Raw genomic sequence first — 23760 nt, 5'->3', positions numbered from 1 at the left:
TGACGTTGGTGTCCCCCCCAATCCTGACATGGGATCTGCACCCCTGGTTGTTGGTGGTGTTTTTGTTTTTTGTTATACAACTGTAAAATGATAGCATCACAATGCTGTATATGTTGACATTTTAGCATGTTTGTTTTTTAGAACTGTACATAGTATTCATATTTCCAATAATATTTTGGAAAGAGTTACGGTAAATCAATTTCTAGGTGTTATGATTGATGAAAATCTCACTTGGAAAAATCATATTGCACTCATCTCAAACAAGATTGCAAAGAATTTTGGAGTAATCAGACGTATACGGCATCTATTATCAAGAAAAATCTATATTAATTTATATTATACTATGATTTATCCTTATATTTCATACTGCAATGTCATTTGGGCAAGTACCTTCATGAGCAACCTCAACTGTATCTTTATCATGCAAAAACGTTTTATCAAAATTATTACATTTTCCAATAGACTTACTAGATCCACCCCATTGTTCCAATCCCTAAGTATTCTCGCTATTTTTGCTGTAAATGTTTTTCAGATTTGTCTTTTTGTCTCTATCAATCCATTCACAAGCTACTTCCAACCTGTTTTCATTCTTTATTTCAAATCAATTCCCAAATTCATCACTTCAATACTAGGTCTGCAAACAATCTCCATCCCACCCTTTTCAGGACTACTTTTTCCCAATTTCCAATTAGATTCAGAGGTCCTCTTTATTGAAACACCTTGCCACCATATTAGAGAATGCTCGAATACAAATAATTAAAAAAAACAAATCACAACATTTTTGCTAGCCCAAGTTAGCAAAGCTTAACCATTCATTTTCAGTACTTCTCTGCACACCCTCATTAGATTCCTGTTTTTGTTTTCTAGTAATTTAGCTTATTTTCCTTAGTTACTATGTTTTACATATTTCTGTAGATATTGTTTGTTTCATTATAGGAGGACCACTCGACAAGGCCTTATGGGTTTTTTTGGTTCCTCCCACACATTTTCTGTTATATTGTATTTCTTTTTTTTATTTCCTTTTTTTTCTACATACTGTTCGTCTGTACTTTTAAAAACGGTTGTAGGCTATATTTTTATGTGCAAATAAACTAAACTAAACTAGTACTGTACATACTGTAAAAAAAAAAAAGTAAAAAGAAAAGTGTCAGGTGTGATAAATAATAATATTGTTTCCCTTAGTAATCCCACAATAGGGAAATGTTATTCTCTGCATTTAACCCATTTCCAGTCAAACTAGGAGCAGTGGTCTGCCATGCAATGGCACGGCGCCGGGGGAGCAGTAAGGGTTAAGGGCCTTGCTCAGGGGCCCAAAGTGGTTGACCTTGGTTGCAATCCAGGGGCTTGAACCTGGGTTCTCTAAACTCCAGCCCTCCTCTGTAATCACTAGGCTAAATTATAGACCAATTTCCAACCTTCCATTTGTATCTAAAATTCTTGAAAAGGTAGTTTCAAGCCAGTTATGTGACTATTTGTATAGAGATGATCTGTTTGAAGTTTTTTCCGTCAGGGTTCAGAATTCATCATAGCACAGAGACAGCACTGTTCGAGTCACGAATGACCTTCTTATGGATAAGGGATTAGTTTCCATACTGGTTCTCCGTGCTGCTTTTGACACTGTTGTAGATCTTGGCATTTTACTGCCCAGGTTAGAGCGTGTTGTTGGGATTAAAGGGACAGTTCTTGGTTTAAATCATATCTACAGTATCTGACAGATTCCAGTTTGTTCATGTACATGAGGTTTCTTCAGAACAGTCAAGGGTCTGTTATGGTGTCCCGCAGGGTTCAGTGCTAGGGCCAATCTTGTTCAGTTTATACATGCAGCCATTGGGAAGTATAATCCAGAATCACAGCATACACTTTCATTGCTATGCTGATGATACGCAGCTCTATTTGTCTATGAAGATGAAACAGAACCGTTAGTTAAACTTCAGGCATGTCTTAGGGACATCAAGGACTGGATGTCCGGAAATTTTTTGCTTCTAAATTCAGATAAAACAGAGGTTATCATTCTTGGTCCAGAGCATTTTAGGAAGGGATTAGATGGTGTTGCAATGGCTTCCAGTGCAACTGTGAGAAACCTTGGTGTTGTTTTCGATCAGGATTTTTCGTTTAAACCATTTATTAATCAGGTTTGTAAAATAGCATTTTTCCATCTCCATAATATTGCAAAGATTAGGAAAATCCTCTCGCAGAGTGATGCAAAAAAACTAGTTAATGCGTTTGTATCTTCTAGACTAGATTACTGTAATGTGTTATTAGCAGGATGTCCAAGTAATTTGCTGAATAGGCTCCAGCTGATCCAAAATGCAGCAGCGCGAGTCCTGACAGGAATCAGCGGGAGAGACCACGTCTCTCCAGTGTTAGCGTCGCTCCATTGGCTACCCCTAAAATTCAGAATTTCATTTAAAATCGTATTACTTGCGTATAAAGCCCAAAACGGCTTAGCTCCGCAATATTTGCAAGACCTGATAGTGCCTTATGTTCCTGGCAGAGCTCTCTTTTCTCGGAGTGCAGGTTTACTCGTAGTTCCTAGAGTATCCAAATGTAGATTTGGAGGGCGGGTGTTCTGCTATCAGGCACCATTACTATGGAACCAACCTCCAATCTGGGTTAAGGAGGCTGACACCACCTCCACCTTTAAAACCAAACTTAAAACCTTTCTGTTTAGTAAAGCCTATAGTTAGTGTTTAGTAAATCTCTATTTGGTGTTAGTAAATCTCTAGTTAGTGTAAACTCTAGTGTGTTAGAGTCAGTAGTCATAGCTGCAGCTATAGAACAAGACTATAATAGTTAGTCTCAAACATAGCTTCGTGGTAGATATGCTACTATAAGCCTCTGCTGCAGGGGGGACCAACATGATCCACTGGGCGGTGCCTCTCACCCTTCTTCTTCCTCTCTTCTCCTATTCCATTTTTATTTATTATAAGTATCTCATAGCTATCATTTTTGTCCATCGTTCCTGTAGTGTCTTGTGGTGGCCCCCTTTTTTCTCTTTTGTGCATGTTTGCAGGCCGGAGCTTCAGGAGCTGTGTGCTGGCCTGTGGTCCCCCTGTGGTCATCCCGCTGCCAGAGATGGGAAAAGTACTAACATTCTGTACTCAGTAAAAGTACAAGTACTTGTGAAAAAAAACGACTTTGGTAAAAATAAAAGTACTCATTGAAATAATTACTCAAGTAAAAAGTAAAAAGTACAGGCTGTGAAATGTACTTTTAAAGTAAAAGTACAAAGTATTTTACCTCATAACAAACATCCGTTAAGACCTGGGGCCTGTACTACGAAGCAAGTTCAACATATCCAGGATATCTTTTCCTTATCCAGATTCACTAAGCGGGACAATTGCAATCACGCTAAGCGGTCACACGACGGCGGTTATCAACTCGGTAGATCGACCCAGGTTTCTCCAATCTGGATATGAGCGCGTGCACATAAAAGGGGCAGTGTTTTCAGCGCATGACCAATCGCAAGCATGGAGAAGTCCGCTGTCAGAGCCGCTTATTTCAGTAGCGAAGAGCAAACAATAATTTTACGGAAATATGATGAGTATAGGCATATAATACAGGCAAAAAGCAACACAGTTGCAGCTGCAAAATGCAGGAAAGACAGCTGGCAAAAGATCGCACAGAGCTCCACTGGATTCTCTTCGAAAGGGCATGTCATTTTCCAAGAGAGCTGATTGGTCAGTGGGCGGTGCTTTTACACCCGGCGATCTGTATCTCGAACATAACCTGCTCCGGAGCAGGTTAGCGGTTCAGCATAAGTTACCATGGCGATGTGTCCCGGTAAGAAGTGAACCACCGTCGTAGTCCTGAAAACCCAGGGTTAAACCTGAAGTTACCTCGCTAACCCCAAATCCCGCTTCGTAGTACAGGCCCCTGATCAGTCTCAATTTAGATTAAACACTTATACCATTTAAACTTGACTCCACACCAAAAAGAAAACAAAGCACAAACTGCAGTCAGTAGAAAGCACATGTAACTCGAGTGTAATTTGTACACGTCTGAGAGTTAAATTAACATTGATCTCACGATATAAAGTGAGATAGAAATGCCATTAAATGGGGGTCCGTAGCCTATAATGCATTCTGTGCAAAATTAAAACATCGATGTTTAGGAAAAGTAGACCTGTTAAAACAAAAGCAAAACAAGATTCAATATTCAAGAATTTATTGCCATTTCAACATAGTTTCTCAACAACAGTTGATTGAAATTTGCTTTGGTTCACTCAGGGAGAGACAACAAAATAAGTGGAACCGAGAACAAAACCACAACAGAGCAAGTAGCCTACAGGAATGTAGCATCATACAAGATGTAGCTTATAGTCTACTTACTGCAAATGTTTAGTACCAAAAACATTCCTTTCAAATATAGGGGAGAGATGGAAAGGGGAACAAAAACAGCACAGGAAAGTAACTGTACACTTTCTGTCTGAAACAAAGGTGAGAGAAGGTAGTGTTCTCTGCAGGTAGTGTTGCGTAACAAACTTCAGAAACTTGACTTGGGGTCTGCACATGACACAGTTCAGTAGCCAGGAATCCTTATTTGAGCCGAGTCCGACAAACGAGAACATCTCCTGCAAGTAGGGCCATGGATGGTCGTTCTGGGCACTAGCTGCAGTGGCTGGTTGGTCGTCCTCCTCGACCTGAATATTTTTTTATTAGAAGAAATTGCAAAGGATCAACTACAGTTTCATGACAGTGCAGATTCGCTGGTATAACTCATATAACAATGAAATACATGCAGGTAGGAAGCAGTACTGTGTATGGAAGATTGAAATACCTCGTCCCGTTCAGGCTCGGGCTCAGAGTCGTCCTCCGGCAGGGAGCTGGAGTCTTCAGCGTTTACCGGCGTGTCGGCGTCACTAACACTAATCTCCTGCTCCTCCGTGTCGGACATGCTGCTGCCTGGTTCGGTTCCATAGCTCTCGCTAACATCAATGGATCTCTCGTTCAAGTTATTAAAGTTTGTAAAGCGAATTAGCGAGTAGCGACAATAGAAAACTACAACGCGAACAACTGTTGCCTTTGTTGTTGTGCCGTGTGCGAGGTGGTAGTGTCCGGGTTTATAGCCAATGAAAAGAAGGAACACGGACAGAGAGCCAATCACAAGCCGGGATGTAGGGAACCCTGTGTAATGTTTCATACGATTGGCGGAGCATAGAAAGGCTAGGCTACAGATGTTTTTATTCCGGTCTAAATATTATTTTAATGATTTAATCGTTGTCGTGCATTAACACAAAAGTAACGAGTAACGACCAGCTTGTTTTGCAAATGTAAGAAGTAAAAGTACAGATACTTGTGTTAAAAATGTAACGGATACAAGTAAAAAGTACTCCGAAAAATAAATACTCAGTAAAGTACAGATACTAAAAATGTGTACTTCGTTACAGTACTTCGTTACTTGTACTTCGTTACTTCCCATCTCTGCCCGCTGCTGCTTCCACCTGCCTGCGGTAGCCCCCCCCACCCCCCACCCCCCTCCCCCAGTCATCCCGCTGCTGCTTCCACCTGCCTACGCTATATAAATTAAATTGAATTTAATTGAACTAGGCTACCACTCCCCATAATATATGATAAATAAAAGATAAAAGACTTTCAACTAAAATTAAGGAAAGGTGTACAAAACTGTGGTGAGACCAGCGATGTTGTTTGGTCTAGAGACAGTGTCACTGAGGAAAAGACAGGAGGCAGAGCTGGAGGTAGCAGAGATGAAGATGCTGAGGTTCTATGGGAGTGCCCAGATTGGATAGGATCAGGAATGAGGACATCAGAGGGACAGCACATGTTAGAGGCTTTGGAGATAAAGTCAGGGAGGCCAGACTGAGATGGTTGGGACATGTCCAGAGGAGAGATAGTGAATATATTTGTAGAAAGATGCTGAGTTTTGAACTGCCAGGCAGGAGGCCCAGAGGAAGACCAAAGACGAGGTTTATAGATGTAGTGGAAGAAGACATGAAGGTAGTTGGGGTAAGAGAAGAGGATGCAGAAGACAGGCTCACATGGAGGCAACTGATTCGCTGTGGCGACGCTGAAGGGAAAAGCAGAAAGGAGAAGAAGAAGATGACTGTACGAATAATCATCTTATCATATCTTACATCATGATAAGATGATGTAAGATATATTGGTACCATTTTTTTTTTACTTAAAATTTTTTTAAATCAATCCATTTTGTATTTGAAAAAAAAAGAATAACATCTCCAGGATTGATAAGAGACAACAAAAGGCTTTCATATGGGGAAACAAAGCAATATTTTAATATATTATGTACATGACTGACTGTTTGGTGCCAGTTATGACTACAGTGCCACTGGTATGTGTCCAAGCTCTTGTAAGCTTGCAGGATATTTCTTTCATTATCTTATTTTCTTTTAACTCAAAAGTAAAGATTGACATTTTTGCCCCAAGTATGCAGTGTTCAGTGTTCTTTTGATTTATCAAGGGTATCCTGTACTAGCTCCTGCTTTATAGAATAATAGGACATCTACAATGTTAATTTTTCATCCTTTGTAACTAAACAGATGCATTGATTTCAAGAACAATTGGTAGCCTCTTTTCACATGAGCAAAACCAGAGAGAATTTGGCTCATCTATGGAAGGTTTTCCTAAATGTTTGGGTAATATATATTTTTTCCCTATTCCCTATAACTGTTTCCTCTTTAACCATCACCGTTACAATCGTACCTTCATACTGTAGGTGTAGAACGTATGGTACAAGCTGAAATAACCAACCCAGATCACCCCATGTAAGCTGTACGTCTTTAAAATGTCAGATCTTATTTTGCTTACAACTCGAGGGAGGCAGTGATTCTGATCAGGAACATATTTGTTTGTGCAGGCAGCAGGGTGCAGCCTTAATCTTACCACCAGGCGAGAGAATACCGTAGGTGTGTGCCAATGCATGCTGTGTGATGAGTCTGGTAGCCTGGTAGCTCACATGTTGCAGCCTGTATAGTACCCTTTCACTTGTATGCATAATATTTCCCCTGACTTAATCAGATGTTGGATTGCTCTCATCTTTCTTGTATTTCATTACAGGACATTGTGTTGTGAAATAAACATTTAAAAGCTCATTTACAAGTCATTTACATTGAAGCTTTTCCATGGCTAAAGGAGCTGAATGAGTAATGAATGTAGTTATCTTCGGGGTATATCTGGGAAAGCTAGGTGATGAATTGTAGTTAAACTAACTTACACACTAGCATTACCTGAGAAAAATCAGAACCCAATTGCTTTTGATTCAAATATAATCTAAAATATTTTACAAATTTAAATGGTTTTCTGTCATCTGAGGGTTGTGTCTGTTACTGTGTTTGCATTTTCCAATAATTTGCTTCACATGTTATGAAAAAAAGTGTAATAGGTGGTATTATTTCAAGAAACAACAGCAAATTCACTGTCTTAGTTGAGCATACAAAAAAATGCATTTACACATTTAATACAGGCAGACTGAAAGATTATTTCATTCCTCGTTACACTGTATAGCTGTGTGTTAAGTTGCCTAGAAAAACATAGCGGAACATGCAGATCAGTACAAAAAGGACACAAATGATCACTCATCATGATTATCAGCTGCTGCACTGAGACCGAAACCATCAGCAGCTTTATTTGTGCTCAGAATCTGGTCTACAACACAATTTCTAGCCCTGATATTGAAATTGTTTGGACCCAAAACCTTTGTTTAAAGAGAAAAGAAACAAAAGAAACATAAATATATAAAAGGAATGAATGTGTTTAACAGTAACAGATTAGAGTGAAATGACAAAGAATGGATGGTAAGTAAAACATATTTTTTTATCAAAAACAGAGTTTCTTTTTAATTGTTGGATGTTCAGCTTGATTGTTTTACAAGCTATTGAGTTCCTGCAGTGTTTGGTCCAGGACTTGGTGCATTCCTACGTTTTCCTCTTTTGCATGTGATAGGTTGTCTGCAAAGAGAATAAAAAAATAAACAATGGCAGCAGATATAAAACACAGTGGCTAATAATCAGTGGATACTTTAATAAAAAATGGTTTGTTATAGTGCATACTATGCATTAAGACACCACACTTTTGTGCTATATACTGTACAGTTGGCGAAAGACTGAATGACTGACAGAAGATAGTGTGAAAACAGAAAAATGTCTTTATTGAGCTTCAGTTCAACGAAACATGAGAGAGGAGCAGGGAGACCAGAAGAGACACAGAAAGGGCTTCTGATAAGGCAAAGGGAGACAAAGTGAAAGTGAAAACATCTTTAGCCAAACGCAAGCTTTTACAAGGTGTTCATATCATTGAGGGCTTGATCCAGCTCCTCGCTGATACCCTTGTATTTCAGCTTCTGAGTGTACAGCTCGTCTGCAGGTCAAAGGTCAAAGAGGAAGCAGGAGGAGGAAGATCAGAAAAGGAAGATGCGTGCAGGAAAAAGAGAGAAATGACAAAGGTTAAAAGATTTGAGTACACGAAATATTTAAACAAACACACAGTAACAGGAATGGAAAGGGGTGACTGAGATGAAGTGTACCTTCTAAGTCATCTATGGTCTTTTCCAGTTTAGCCACTGTCCTTTCTGCAAATTCTGCACGGGTCTCCGCCTTATCAAAAGATTATACATATTAGTTATATCTAAACAGTGCACATCTATGAACACAGGTAACTTAAAAAGAGAAGAATTTACCTCCTTAAGCCTGTCAGTCAGGACTTTAATCTCCTCTTCATATTTGTCTTCTTTCACAGAGTACTACACAGAGAAAGCAATAGTTCAGTTATTATTCTGCCAAAAGAAGTAATCATTCAGTCTAGTCCATCATAAGTGTTTATCTCACAAAAAATTTGTCTTTTAGGAACGTGAATGTGTGAAAATGTTTCATTTCAAGCAGCGCACTGGTGTGAAACCAACCTTGTCAGACTGAGCCTCTAGAGACTTGAGGTTGTTGGTGACATTCTTGAGCTCTTCCTCCAGGTCACCACACTTACTATATTAAGAGAATATAGAAATAAAATGACTCGTCCTCTTGGCAACGCATGGATACAGTGCTTGGGAATGCAACTTTTCAATGTATTTGTGCTTACAGTTCAGAAATTTCGGCCCTCTCTTCTGCCCTCTCCAGCTCACCCTCGAGGATGACCAGTTTACGTGCAACCTGTCATTAAAAAGACATAAACTCACAGCTGAGCAACAGCAGAAATGACATCATCAGATCTATTTGGAAACTGAAAAACACTGATGATCTCTGTGTCCGTACCTCCTCGTATTTGCGGTCGGCTTCCTCTGCAATGTGCTTGGCTTCTTTGAGCTGCAGCTCTTGGATCTCCATCTTCTCCTCATCTTTCATGGCTCTGTTCTCAATCACCTTCATGCCTCTGTAAAAGAAGAAGGTACTCATCTGTTATTAAATGTAAAAAAAAAAAAGTAGTTACTAAGCTTTTATTATTTTTACTTATATATTTTTTTATTTAATATATTTATATCATAGTTATATTTATATCATAGTCATATTATATTTATATCATAGTTACTGTATATTATATTTATGATAGAGCTTACATTTGGTATTAAACAGGTTATTTTTGTAAAAATTATATATATTTATTTATACAAATTAGTGTATAGTATAAAACGTAAATACAGGCATATAATGTATGTTTAGTTGTGGAAAAGGGGTGGGATTAAATACATTTATACTTCCTCCCACTCCTTTTCGAACATGTAACTGAAATATGTTTTTTGATGTGTTTTTTTTTTCCTTTATGTGGTGGAATGCCCACCTGTATTTGTTTCTCTTATCTTTGTTTCTTGTTTTTTTTTATACATGTTCGAAATAAATAAAAACGAACGAACGAACGAACGAACGAACGAACGAACGAACGAACGAACGAACGAACGAACGAACGAACGAACGAACGAACGAACAAAGCTTCTATGTGTACATTCTCATAAAACCGAGTGTTTTTCCATAACCTCTGCCTCCCTCAGCCATCTGCTCGTCTCCAGCAGTCAGGTGAAGGAGGCAGGTGGGGAGATTTAATCAAAACAAGACTGCAGGTCCAGGTGGTGCGAGCCCCAGAGTCCTGTACAGATCAGCTATGTATGGGGACATCCTGCTTGTGTCAGTCCCAGAAAAATATCACCCATCCGCTCCTAAATGACTAATGTCCCTAACATCACAGACCATGAAAGTCCTGAGAATCCTTTGCATTGGCCCACCTGATTAAGCAAACAAGCACCTTTCAGAACCAATTGCAGTTTGCATATCACCAGGGGATTGGAGCTGAAGATGCAATCAATACAGCTGCTCCAACAAACCCACAATCATTTGGATAAACCTGGCAGGAGTGCGTGGATCACGTTCATGTTCCTTCTTTGGTGCTTTTGACACTCCTCCGTCTGCTTTATTATAGGGGATCGATTCAAATGTCAAGAATCGATTCGATTCCGATTCTTAAGATTCAGAATCGATTATCAAGATTTGATTCGATCCGATTCGATTCGATTCCGATATTGATTTGGGTTAGTGTTACTAAAACGTTTTTTTGAGCTGTTGCATGAATTATATGACTGTAGTTATGCAAAATATTACTACTAGTATTATATTGAGATTCAGCAGCAAGTATTGGCAGCTAATGATGCTGTAAGGACCAATCAGCTCCCAGAATGCTGATAGAACTGCTTTCAGAAACATCATGTGAGTCAGAATTACCAAACAGATCCAGGGAGGAAACAGAGATGGATGAAATTGGTTTTATTTTTTCCCACATTCCGTTTTTATTTGTTCCATTTTCGCTATATTTTGGTTTTTAATTTTTGAGCATTTGGTTTTTAGCATTTTTTGCAAATGTAACCCCAAGACAGTATATACAGTAATGAAATATAGACAATTTATGCAATTATAACCTAACACTTTAATGTTTTCATACCTTTAAACATATTTAAAGTCAAAAACAGTTATTCTCGTGTCCAACAAAACATTCCTTTTTTGGGGATAAACAGAAAAATAACCAAAAGTTGTAATGTAATGATGAAAAAAAAATACATAAATAAATGAAAAAAAAAAAAATTTAAAAATCGATCTTTAGATATATGAATCGATTTTTAGGAATTAATATGAGAATCGATTTAGAATTGGGAAATCGATTTTTTCAACACAGGCCTAGCGTGGACCACGTTCATGTTCCTTCTTTGGTGCTTTTAACACTCCTCCGTCTGCTTTATTATGTAAGAAACTCCAGGGTACTCAGGTAGATTCATCAACCATCACCTGGACGACCGACCGTGAGACAAACACACCACAGTTCAGGAGACTACAGGGTTGTGTGTCTGAGCAGTGTTCTGTAGCTCAACGCTCCCCCCTCAGTATACCTTACATCCACTATAATGTTGAGTCCTTTCATCCACAGAAATACTCAGTTGACTATACTGTTGTGGGGTGCATCAGCGAGACTGAGCACAGAGAACTATGGTGGATTGTTTCGTGCATGGTGTAGGAACAATCACCTAATCTTGAATATGAACAAGATAAAGGAGACAACTGAGGACTCTTGAGAAGACCAGGAATATGGCAATTACTATTTCCATCCTGGGAGAAGAGGACAGGGTGGTGGGGGGTTTCAGATACCCGATCTGTTGATTATTTAACATTTACATGGTGATAGGAAAAGAGTGTAGGTAATGCGGTACTTACGCCATCAGGATATTTTTGAAAACCCAACATACTTATTAATGAACACATCTGGACGTACAGATTAGTGCAGACAGTCACCTTTCACTCTCATCTGCAGCTTTCTCAGCCTCCTCCAGTTTCTGCAGGGCCGTGGCCAGTCGCTCCTGAGCTCGGTCCAACTCCTCCTCCACCAGCTGGATGCGGCGGTTGAGAGATGCCACCTCGCCCTCAGCCTTTAACCACATAAAGAGAAATCAGAGGTCAGCTAGGAAACATGTTATTATCAAAAGTGGAAAGGGGGACTAAAAATTGACACCAGGAGTCTTTATTAAAATGTATAAATCAATGAATCTGAAAGTTTGCCATGCTAAAAATGTTACATCTTATTCGTGCATATCTTGGGCCTGGGTACAAAATCAATGGAGGGTCCCTCTCAAACCTCTTCTTCATCTGCAAAAATAACATTTTGGATAAACCAGGGATAAAAGAACGTGTGAAAAGAAAAGGTGTGTTATATGGGTTTGTGCAGGAGTGTGGTAAAATTAATCAGTGATGTGCCGCTAATAGAATTGAAATAACATAAGTCATAGCAGCAGCAAAGTTTTTGCATGTGGAGTTAATGAACTGCGTTTTGATTCCCATATCAACAGATCAGAGCATGCACGCTGGTTGCATCACAAGTGCATGACGATGCTGTAGCTATACCCTGCGTACATACAGTATCTGTTTTTCCCAAGACGGTAAGAGTCATGTGTTGGTCATAATCCTGACCTCATTTCCACGGACGGTACATTTGCAGAAGTCTTGATGTGTAATATTTCACAGGTTTAAACACATATCATCATGTGTCCAAAACAAAAAAGCTGGTGGTGGGAATACACACACATGTGCAGCCATGACACAGCTGTTACGTTATGCAAACGCTGACAAAATCATCATGCTGCACTAAATCAGCATGTATAAAAACTGGAAAGCATCCTAAAAACACTTAATTTAGGAAGTATTTTTTTAAATGTATTTATTTTTTTCAAGATATCTGAATTTTATCACATCCAGTAGTCCAAATCTGAATGTTCTGTATGTAGAAGAAGCCAGTGTTGAACCAAAGTCACGGCGCCCCCTGCTGGTAGAAGGAAGTCACTGATAAGTGATTCAGTGTGTTTGTTACATGATTTCCCCACATGACAAATGATTACTGGCAGCTCTGTCACACTACATGTTGAAGACAGGAAGTGCTCTAACATCATTTGTGCAACCCCTGATAAGAGTCAGGATCATTTACAGTAGCTTGATCAGTCCCTGCTGACTGATTGTGGTGTGGGTTTCACAAGAATCGCCACTTCCTCTATGCCCCGGTGTAGACTCTCCGTCATCCAGGCCACAGTAACTCTCACAGCCTTGAAACAAGGCAACTAGACTTCTTTTTCCTTTGTTCTCCAAGACGTTTCACTTTCCATTGTGAAGGCATCCTCGGCTCGAGTTTCCAGCCCTTTGAAAGCCACGGCCTCCGTGTTAACACACGGGACGGGTCAAATTAAAAACCACAACTTCGCCTACAACACTTTTTTTTTCTGATGACAATTTACACATTTATTATAGTTATTTTATATGCATATATCTATAATCTGCGGTCCAGGCCTCTAAGGCAGATGTCATAAAGGCGGAGGACGAGTTTCAGCTACTCTGGACCTGCATCCGCTCATGAGCCCATATAAAAGTCAAGTTATAGCTTCCATTTTCACTTTTAGCAACCTCAATGACTTCTGGACTTTGAAAGCTGTGAGCAACAACTTAAAACAAAAACAAAATCCTGCTGACACTGAGTAAAACAGACACACATGTAGGCCTGAAAGAAAAGTCTGAAATGCTACAGCTGTTGTTTCTTCACAGGATGTGTCCTGCAGGGCCGGTATCAGGACACCCATGTGTGTTCTCTTCTTCCTGTGCGGGAGGGAGGATGAGGAAAGACTACAGCTCCTTATTCCTGTCAGGCTTTGTGTCAAAAGTTATTCATTCAAAAAAAGGCTCAAAGGACAATGGGAAGAAAGACATCTGGGGGGTTTCCTGTTGTCTTAAACCACAGCTGAGGACCAAATAAAAGTTTATAAGCACGTTATAAGCACTCCTTTCCATTTATACAAGCAGGCAAGGGAGTAGGTTTGGTCTCAACATTGGTAGGGACGATATAATAACCTGCATGTACACTTTTTGCTGGGGACGGGACATTAATAAGACCAAACAGATTGGGTGAACGGGGGTCAGGGCTACATTTGTTACGAACATGAACCTAATTAATTGATAGGCTAAATGATCAATGCAAAACAAATCTGTATCGACCTATACTAACTTTCATGTGTATCGGTTCACCTGATACACGATTCGATTCAAACCTTTGTTTTCAAAAACTACTAAAGAAACATTTTGAAAACTTCCAGAATATTCCAGGATGCAATTTAAATTGCAATATTTGAACATAACTTAAATTATATTAACATACACAATAAATACAAACGTATTAATAATCTCTTAACTACTACTTAACCTATATATGGAACTACATGTTAGCCTACATTGTCCTTCACCACAAGAGTAATACATTGCTTTAAAATAATTAACTTAATAACTGTAGGGTCAATTTTATCCTTACAACATTTGGGAAGACAATCTAAATAACCTATATATCTGAACTCATTATATAATGCAAATAAGGTTGCTTAAAAGTTGGTGGGGACAATTTGAGCCTCCTGAAAAGTTGGTAGTGTTATGTCCCTACCGTCCCTATGCAAACCTACGCCCTTGCAAGCAGGTAGTTAATGGGAAACTGCGTGTGTAGGTATTTGATTGGCCTAGGGGCGTGTTGGGGTTAGATAACAGCCCGACAGAGCGGCCTCGGCACTGATGCCTCCAAGCGACTAATTCAATCTCAGCACACAAAAAGATAATAGAGTCAGAAAATCTACAAATGGGAATCAGCCAGAAAAGTTTCTTTTATGACGGTAGAAACGCGTTTGACCACCCTGATTTATAAGCCGGACTATAATAGTTGGCCATTAGTAAGAAAAGATGGAATAAGCGCACAATCCGCGTCTAAAATGATACTTTATCTCACTTTTTCTCGCCCTTCCCGTTCCGTGTCCAGCGTCCTTTGCACCGCCAGAGCCCGATCTTCTGCCTCATCAACTTGCTGCTGCAGGGTTTGGATTTTCTTCTTCACCATCTCCATGATTCCGATTCTGCGCTTTTTTTTCTCACACCCGACGGAGAAGAGTCAAATCGATTTGGCGTTGATGTTTTTCAGGCTCCGAATGGGGAAAAAGTTAGTTTTTTTTTTTCTTTTCCACTCTCGGGGCAGGAAATCAGGGACGTGCAGGGCTTGCGATGGGATGGGTAAGAGAGGAAGAAAGAAAAAAAAAAAAGAAAAAAGACTGGGAGGTTTCAGGAAATTTATGACGAGATCCTCCAATCCTGTGAAGCAGCCGGGCTGGGATGACATCACGGGTTCGAGGAGGGGAAGGGACTGGGCTTTTGTGTAATGTCACTTTTTTTTCCTTTTTTTTTTTACGTGAGTGGGAGTGTGGGATTTTTCTATTGTGGACTTTTATGGCAAAGTTTAGGTGTTGCACATGCTGCATTTTTCTGCGCTGATAAGGGGGTGGGAGGAGACCAACCCGGCGGAGAGAGTCAGCAGCAGCCTGACTCACAATGGAAACCACACAGAGTAAAGTTAACTGCTAAGTTAGGGTTGCCACCCGTCCCGTAAAATACGGAATTGTCCTTTATTTGAGAAAAAAATGTTGCGTCCCGTATTGAACTAATACGGGACACGATTTGTACCGTATTTTCATTAACTTTTACACCATATTCTAGTTGAATTATTGAAATAAATGAACCTTTACACCATATTCTAGTTGAATTATTGAAATAAGTTAACTTTTACACCATATTCTAGTTGAATTATTGAAATAAATTAACTTTTACACCATATTCTAGTTGAATTATTGAAATAAGTTAACTTTTACACCATATTCTAGTTGAATTATTGAAATAAGTTAACTTTTACACCATATTCTAGTTGAATTATTGAAATAAATTAACTTTTACACCATATTCTAGTTGAATTATTGAAATAAGTTAAATATGGAAAAAGAAAAAAAAAGAGGTCCACATTTATTAGCCGTGGAGGTGGTAATCTGGTAATCCTATTCATCCAGGGTTGTTGACCTGCAGCGGCTCGGAATTTAAATGGTTTGTTTGCAGACCTCAGGTCATTCAGGTTGATTTATGGTTCCGCGTTACACCAACGCAGAAGCTACGGCGTAGGGTGCGCGGCGACCCACACCGTACGGTGCGCGTCGCCGCGTACCCTACGCCGTACCCTACGCCGTAGCCTCTGCGTCGTTTTAACGCGGAACCATAATTCAGGCTTTACTCCTCCAGCGCCCCCTTCTGCCTCCTCCTCCTCTCCATCCCAGCGAGGGCCAGCATTTAGGCCCAATCCCAATGCAACTTCACTCGTCCTTCTTTTCTTCCCTAACCCCTAAAAAAGAAGGGGGAGATTTTAGGGCACTTGAGATCTAGGGCACTTGGCCCAGGTGCCTGTCTCATTTCTCCTACTCCCCATCGTTTGCATCCCTACCCTGATCAGGAAGCAGAGAGCCAAAAGCTGTTTTAATTTCAGCTGTAGCGCTGTTAATATGGCACTTTATTAAGTTTTAATATTTTTCAGGCTCAAAAGTAACCGTTAAGATCCCCAACCTGGGCTCAGTTTATCCAAATAACGCCTGTAACGCCATAAATCCCTTTATTCTGGCGTGATCTTCGGCAACTTTATCTGAAAGTGTGTAAATTACCCAGATAACAGCTGGATTACTTGGTGGTTTCTGAAAACTATTATATCAGAAACATCCAAAACAAATCTGACGAGTCACAGGATTATTTCTCTCTATTTCTCACAAAAAAATGCTTGCTCCCTTGGTCACAATCTGAGACGACTCTGCCTGTTTCTCGGTCGGCGAGTCAAATCGACGCAGAGCCTACGGCGTAGTTTACGTAGCATTTTGAGAAATTTTCATAGCCCCTCGCTCGCGAAGTCAGCATGTGAAAACCCTCGATTTGAAGGGGCTATTCTCAGCCCCTCGCCCTCGTTATGCCCACTCCCCCTAGGTGAAAAAAGAGGAATTGGGACACCACTACCCTCACGGGAACGCGCAAAATTTAGGGGAAGTGAAGAAAACGAGGGTGAGGGGGAGTATTGGGACGCAGCCTTATCCTCCTGGTTTGAGTTTGTACATTCTGCATGTATATGAATCAGCACCCCAACACAGGCTGCGAGGGGCCAGAAGAAGGGATTTCAAATGAAATAAAAAAATAAGCACAGCATTCATCCACAAGTTCAAAGAAGTGGAGAATATTTGGTTGGAAAAATTTGATCCGCTACTTTGTCACACCAAATATCAATCACAGGAACAGTGCTGGAGGCAGTGTGGAAACTTGAACGCTGATCACTCTCATATCTTCTGGTTATGTCCAAAAATCCACATTTTCTGGGAAAACATATGTATCGCTGTGGGAAAGATTTGGGGATATAAGGTTCCTAATGATGTTAAAGTTCTGTATTTCTGTGATTTGACAGATGGTGTGATTAAGAAGGAAGACTGGTATCTGTGCAAAATATTGCTAATGGCCTGTAAAAAGACAATCACCAAGAACTGGTATAAACCTGAGACCCCAGGTCTTAATCAGTGGAAGGACAGAGTTAGAGAAATATATGCAATGGAGAAGATGACTTTCTGTTTGTCCAAAGGAGCGATCTTCCACGGGAAATGGGTGAAATGGTATGCCTTTATTGGAGGAATAGAGGACGCTTTCAGTTAAACAGGTCACTTGAGCTGATTGGACATTGTCATGACATAACATCATCTACATAGGAGCCCCCATGTTTCTGCCTGTTTGATTTTATGTTTATTTGTTGTATAAGCTGAAAATACTAAATAAAAAGTAACAAAAAAAAGAAATAAAAAAAGAAATATATAAAAAAGGCATCTGATGTCAGCTGTTTGCTCCTCTCGCCTTTTATAGTCGGTCTCATTTGATTTCATTGGGAGTTCAGAGCGCCATATGTCATCAAAAAACAAACAAATAAAACCAACAAAATGAGCTTCAAAGATTGATTCCATTTATTTTGGTGTCTGACGTCATTATCAGCCCAGAACCCCTTCACTTCACACTTCAGTTATTTTATGAAGACCCCAAAAGCTTAACAAGAAATAAAATGCCGTGTTTTAAACTGCAAATTGATTGAATTTGCAATCAGCCCTTTTACAGCATCTTTAAATTTTTTTTTACTGATGACTTTTAATAAACCGATATCTCACACTCTGTGTTTACCGGTAGTTTTGTTGATTGTAACTTGTACAATATTCATTTTTTGTATTTTAATAGTGTTTTACAGTCCGGTTACAGTTTAAAGGCCTAGATCTTGTGAGAGTAAGCAGATCTGATGAGCTGCAAATACTGAATATGCAAAATACACATCAAGAAAGTCTAAGGAAAAAAAGCAACAACAAAAAACTAGTCATATATTTGTCTCAGTAAAAGGAAATGAAGCAATATTTTTAAGATTTTATTTACAAGAAGTTCAAAGAGCATTGTTCTTGCTATTTAAAAAGATCTCATGTACTTTTGTGCATGTACATTCCTGAGTAATCTCACTCAATCCAGTCAAAACAATTACGAAAACTACAACTTTATATCTCTAGTGTCCTATCAGTATCATTGCTTTAGATAAAGCAGAAATGTCTGTGTCCAGGTGTCCTTAGCTGCCGGTTAGTATAACAAAACCAGCTAATAAGATCCCATCATTTTGTGTGTCTGCCTGAGATATTGCTGGGAAAAAACTGCTTTAGCAGTACGTGCATGACATGAATGTAAAACAGTGTTTAAAGGCCATTCGACGTACTGGGAACTGTACTTGGACTCTACTGTATCCACTGTGAAGCCAGATGGGGGAAAGTACAATGTATCTGCCCCAAAAAAGGCCAAAGCATTGATTTCATTAAACACCGCAGTATGGAGTTCTCTGTTTGCTTAAGCTGCATTCCTGGAATTCCTGGTCGGATACAGGCTCGCTGAGTTTTGTCTCTGCTTGAGAAATAGTTCAGTTTCAGACCTCAGTGAGCCACCATTAACTTGATTTTCAGTGCCGTCTGCATCGAAAGATTGAATTTAGTCATTTCATGATCCATTTCAGGCTTCCTTAATTTCATACAGAAACTTAATAAAACACAAAAGAAGGAGTTAAAAGGAATTATTGGGACTAAACATCCCCTAGATTGTCTTACTTTGTCGTGTATTATTTTATAGTGAAACTTTAGAGTTTTATCAGTACAGTTACAGTGTTTTTTCAGTTTAAACACCCAAACACTAAGGCAAGCCCAGACATTGCCTTTTTTGGGATGTGGAAGCAAGAGAAGCAACAGTCTGCATGCAGTGAGCACTTCATTTGATGATTAGGTTAAAGCTAATTTGACAGAGAAGAACTCGTGTCTCTGTTGCTCTGATGTGGGACAGCTGTCTATCAGCAACTTTATTGTTTGAGTATCTATGCAATAGAGGGAAAAGAAAACATTGCTCATAAACTGTACGGGCTAAGCATGTGAACGTTAATGCGGCAAGTAGATTAAAGCCTTACCGTTGTGAATAAGTCAAGAAAAGGGCAATAAAAACCCATTGCATTTCATGATATACTCATCATTTTGCCATCATGAACTGATCTGCAGCTCAGTCCATCTTGGAAAACATATATTGATACATCCCAGGACAGAAACCATAGAAGCTATGCCGGCACTGTAATCTGAATAATATGTTTCAGATGGCGTGTTTGTGGTTAACTCACATCTGTGGCCTTCTTATCCGACAGTTCCAGTTTCTCCTGAGCATCCTTCAGGGCCTCCGAGTACTTGTCCAACTCATCCTCGGTTCCCTTGAGTTTCTTCTGCAGAGCGAGCAGCTCGTCCTCCAGCTTAGAGGGGGCAAACATGACAGAAGTCAGCCAGCAAATATGGCTTTGGTCTTTGGACGTAAGCATGACTGAAAACCAGTTGGAGAAGCTATAGCATTGATTTGATCAGGTGATCCAGTGTGACATTTTACCAGGTGTCAAAAGTATTCACATTCATTACTCAGGTAGAAGTATAGATACTAGAGTTTAAAAATACTCCTGTAGAAGTTGAAGTATCAACTCAAGTTTTTTACTCAAGTAAAAGTATAAAAGTACTGGTTTCAAAACTACTTAAAGTATAAAAGTAAAAGTAATGTAAGGGGGAAAAAAGCCATTATGGACAAAAGGCATTGAAAATGAATGTATCTTAGTATAATGTAAATATATTAAAGAACCATATATGTGTACTAGAGGTGGGTGCAATTCATCGATGTGTCGATGCATCGCGATGCGTTACGTGACGATTTGTAATCGATTATGGTCCAGTAAAAAAAAAAAAAAAAAAAAAAAATTTAAATTATCCTATCCAGATTCCAGACTGAATAAGCTGCGGAATCATTTCATTTTCAAGAATGCACATTTCTTATTGTTCACTTGAAATATGGCAGATATGTTTACACTAAATAAATTTGATGGAAGTACATATCTTGTTTACTTGAATTAATGAACTCATTAAATCCAGGGCTTGACCGTTTTCAGTGTTTTCCGCCAATAGAGGGCGCTCTCATGCAAGTGCAGCTTTCCCTGGTCAAAGTTAAGTAAGTCAAAGAGCAAATGTTTACATAGTCATAAAATACATTATTTTGTGTCTTTGAAAAATACATGTCAAATGTTCAAACAACCTTGTTATTTACTTAATGAGTGTTGTTAGAGGAACTGAGTTAATTGATTGGCTATTTATTTACAAATGTAGCCACAGATGAAGACAAAATCAATCTTGTATGGAAAAAAGCATTAAAAATCACACTAATCGAAGAATCGTGGCCCCAATAATCGAAATCGAATCGAATCGTGAGGTACCCTTGTTTGCACACCCCTAATGTGTACTATTGAGCATTAACATGTGTTTCAGAGAACAGAAGATGTGATGACTAGTTGCCTATAAGTATTGTAATGGTGCAAAAAGTCAAACTTCAGAGGCATGTTATCATTTATCCTAACCTTTATTGGAATGTACATCCAAGTTTAGTTGCAGGAATCTGAGGGAACGGATGTAAGAACAAAACTGGACAAGAACATCTGAAACAACCACAACCAAATTCACTCTATCCGGATGGAGCAATTTAACTGGATACTTTCTTTTTAAAGGCCGAAATGAAATAGAGTAACGAGGCTGTTTTTAAAATGTAAAGAGTAAAAAGTACAGATAATTGCTGAAAATGTAAGGAGTAAAAGTAAAAAGTCGTCTGAAAAATAATTACTCCAGTGAAGTATAGATAACCAAAATTTCTACTTAAGTAAGGTAACAAAGTATTTGTACTTCGTTACTTGACACCTCTGTACATTTCAGAAAATTGAATTACACAGAAATTACTCACCAAGTGAAAAAAGAACTTGGCTTACGACTGATCATTTTGGTTTCATTTCCAATTAAAAATGATTTTTTTTAAATTCTGTCTGTCGGTCTCACAGTTGATGGTTGAGTTGAAACAAAAGTCTGTGAGACTATTATGAAAGTGATCAAGAAAATCAAGCAAGGACTCCAGAATCTGTAAGCTTCATCTTTACGTCTCAGTGAGTATAAATATATTAGTTCATTCTCACTATATGATACACATGATACTATTTAATCACAGTCTGTGAGGCACATGCTGGACTAATTTAACCCACCGGTGGGCCTGTATGTTAAAGATCTGAGTACGTGATGATTCAGTCTCTCCTTTTTAGAGAAAATCACCATCAGTAGAAAAGTAGCTCATCTGTAAACCATTCTCCATGAGGTCTGTGGGTTATCAGAAAAAACGGGTGACATTCCTTCTGAAAACACACTCAGCCCCTGAATTTTTGGCATTCCTTTGTAATTTGGGTGACCCAGTCCCCCGGTGTCTGCTGGAGTCTGAACCTGGTGTTTCTGTGCAATACAGTATTTTCAGAGCCTTCTGTCAGCCTAACTGCACCCCAGAGTTCAACTTATCCTGCCAAGAATAGCAAAGAAAGCGTCTCCTAGCGCTGCTCGCTTCTGCTGCTCTCCTAACAAACTAAAGAGCTCTGGGTAATCTTCTAGGATTTCATGCTGACTGTTCACCGCCGTGGAAGACATGTGTGCAGTGCTAGTGACGACTGTCAGTCCCCGTGCTCTCTGAGGGGATGATAAAGGCCCCGGCCACCAGAGGGAGGATTCTTTCCACTGCCTTTAGTTCATCTCCCGACTTTGCATGAGTCTCTTTAACGCTCTGGTCTGTAGCATTCCTCTCGTATCCCCCTAATGACAACACCACCTCCAACTGGGCAATATTTGCCTCTATTTAGAAACCTCAAATATCCAGTTCCATCTCCAGGCTCTACTTTGTTTGCTTCAAGTAGGATAAGTCTGCTATCATTAAGTTAGGGCTTGGAAATATCAAACTGTCAGACGCTGGAGTGCTGCAGCACCAAATATGGATATTTGGGATTTGGGATGTTTACTTTTCAGACAAGAGCTCAGATATAAAAGCTGAGCAGCTCAGTATATTTCAGACAAAGCATTAACTGATTGATGATGATATGTTTGGTGATATGTTTACAGCACATGCGTAGCTGCAAATAATCCCTTACATTCACTAAGCATCTTGCAGTTGTGATGATTTGTATTTCCCTGAGGACTCAGTCAGCTGTTCTGTACAGTCTTGCAGTATTAGATACAGTTCTGCAAGTATTTGTGATTTCCTCATGACCGCTTACAATTCAATTGTAATTGAAGTCTACATCAACACCGATATTTAACATCAGTTTACACACATTGGGTAATTTTCATATCTTGACAATTTAAGAAATTAAAGCATTAATCATCACAACTTATTTTTTTGTGTTATCTTAAAAATGACCAAATCCATCTTAGATTTTTTGACTTTGTGAATGGCGGATATTCATTTTTTTTTTTTTTTTTTTTTTAGTTTTAGTTTAGTTTATTTTCGGCCATGACACACAAAAAAATAAATAAAAAACCAAGAATAAAACTGACAACAAGAAAAAGTTCAATTGTTCAAAGAAAACATAACAAAAAAGTTTCCAGTATAGAAATAAACAAATAACATCTAGACCGAAAAAGGGGTAGGCTGAAGCAAAGCTTATTATTTGCCTACCCTCAAAAAGATTAATTAAATTAATAAAATAAAAGCAAAAAGTAAGAGAAAGACTGTCCGTAAAACAAATTGCCTCTGTAGGGATAACAAACATTCCTCAAAAAATACAAGATTTTTAAAATAAAGGTGCAGTCTACATGTTACCTTCATCCTTAAAAAATCAAAGCAAATCACCAATTAAATAAATAAATACCCAAATCAACATCAAGCCACTCATTAATTTAATATAAGGAAATCATTTAAATATATAATCAAGAAATTAAAATCAATACAAAATCTCAACGACTGCAATGTCAGCAATGTTTGCCTCTTTGTAGTTTATCTATGATGCAAATAGGACCCAATTCGCTCTTTTTGTATTTCATTTTTTTTCCTGTATAGGAAATATTTTTGCACAAAAAGTCAAATCTTATTTAACACATGTTTGCAATGCATATGCATCATTTTTAATGTAGTTCATTCCCTGTTGTTTATACGCCACTCTTACCTGCTTGCATTTATCTTCCGCTGTCTTCTTGTCAGTCTCTGCCTGCTCTGCCCTGTCGATGGCGTTTTCCTTGTCCAGCTTCAGCATCTGCATCTTCTTCTTGATGGCCTCCATGGTGACGGTCGGCTCTCAATGTCTCAGAGGGCTCTGGAGTTTCTTATCTCTTCTTCTCCTTCAGAGGAAGACACCTTGCAGAGTTGAAGGCGGAGAGGGCGACCGGCAGATGGAGGGATGAGGAGCAAAGGCTGCTGCTGCAAAAGTCAGAACGCAGGAGAGGACAGCAGGATGCAAAGTGAGAGTCGGTGGAGAGCTCTGTGATCTAAACTTGAGTGGAGGTTTGGAGACAGCCCCGGTCCCC

At 39.1% G+C, this 23760-nt stretch overlaps 1 protein-coding gene across 4 annotated transcripts; it reads right to left on the bottom strand.

Moving 5' to 3' along the window:
- Positions 1–7343: 7343 nt before the first annotated feature.
- Positions 7344–23760, bottom strand: tpm4b (tropomyosin 4b). 4 transcript variants are annotated; one of them, XM_061731719.1, is made up of 9 exons: positions 23403–23755; positions 19530–19655; positions 11735–11868; positions 9221–9338; positions 9048–9118; positions 8875–8950; positions 8653–8715; positions 8500–8569; positions 7344–7924 (listed from the first exon to the last, which is right to left on the bottom strand). In XM_061731719.1, exons 1-9 carry the CDS (start codon positions 23514–23516, stop codon positions 7842–7844), a joined length of 855 nt encoding a protein of 284 aa, XP_061587703.1. In that variant the 5' UTR covers positions 23517–23755; the 3' UTR covers positions 7344–7841. The 4 variants fall into 4 exon arrangements, with proteins under 4 accessions (XP_061587703.1, XP_061587705.1, XP_061587704.1 ...); XM_061731720.1 differs by lacking the exon at positions 7344–7924 and adding an exon at positions 8106–8333 and having other exon boundaries at positions 23403–23760; XM_061731721.1 differs by lacking the exons at positions 19530–19655; positions 23403–23755 and adding an exon at positions 14745–14906.

This window comes from Cololabis saira, chromosome 10 (assembly GCF_033807715.1).
Source record: "Cololabis saira isolate AMF1-May2022 chromosome 10, fColSai1.1, whole genome shotgun sequence".
In the NCBI taxonomy this organism is placed as follows: Eukaryota; Metazoa; Chordata; class Actinopteri; order Beloniformes; family Belonidae; genus Cololabis; species Cololabis saira.
Note: the sequence above shows the minus strand (reverse complement) of the source record. Positions and strands in the feature narration are given on the sequence as shown.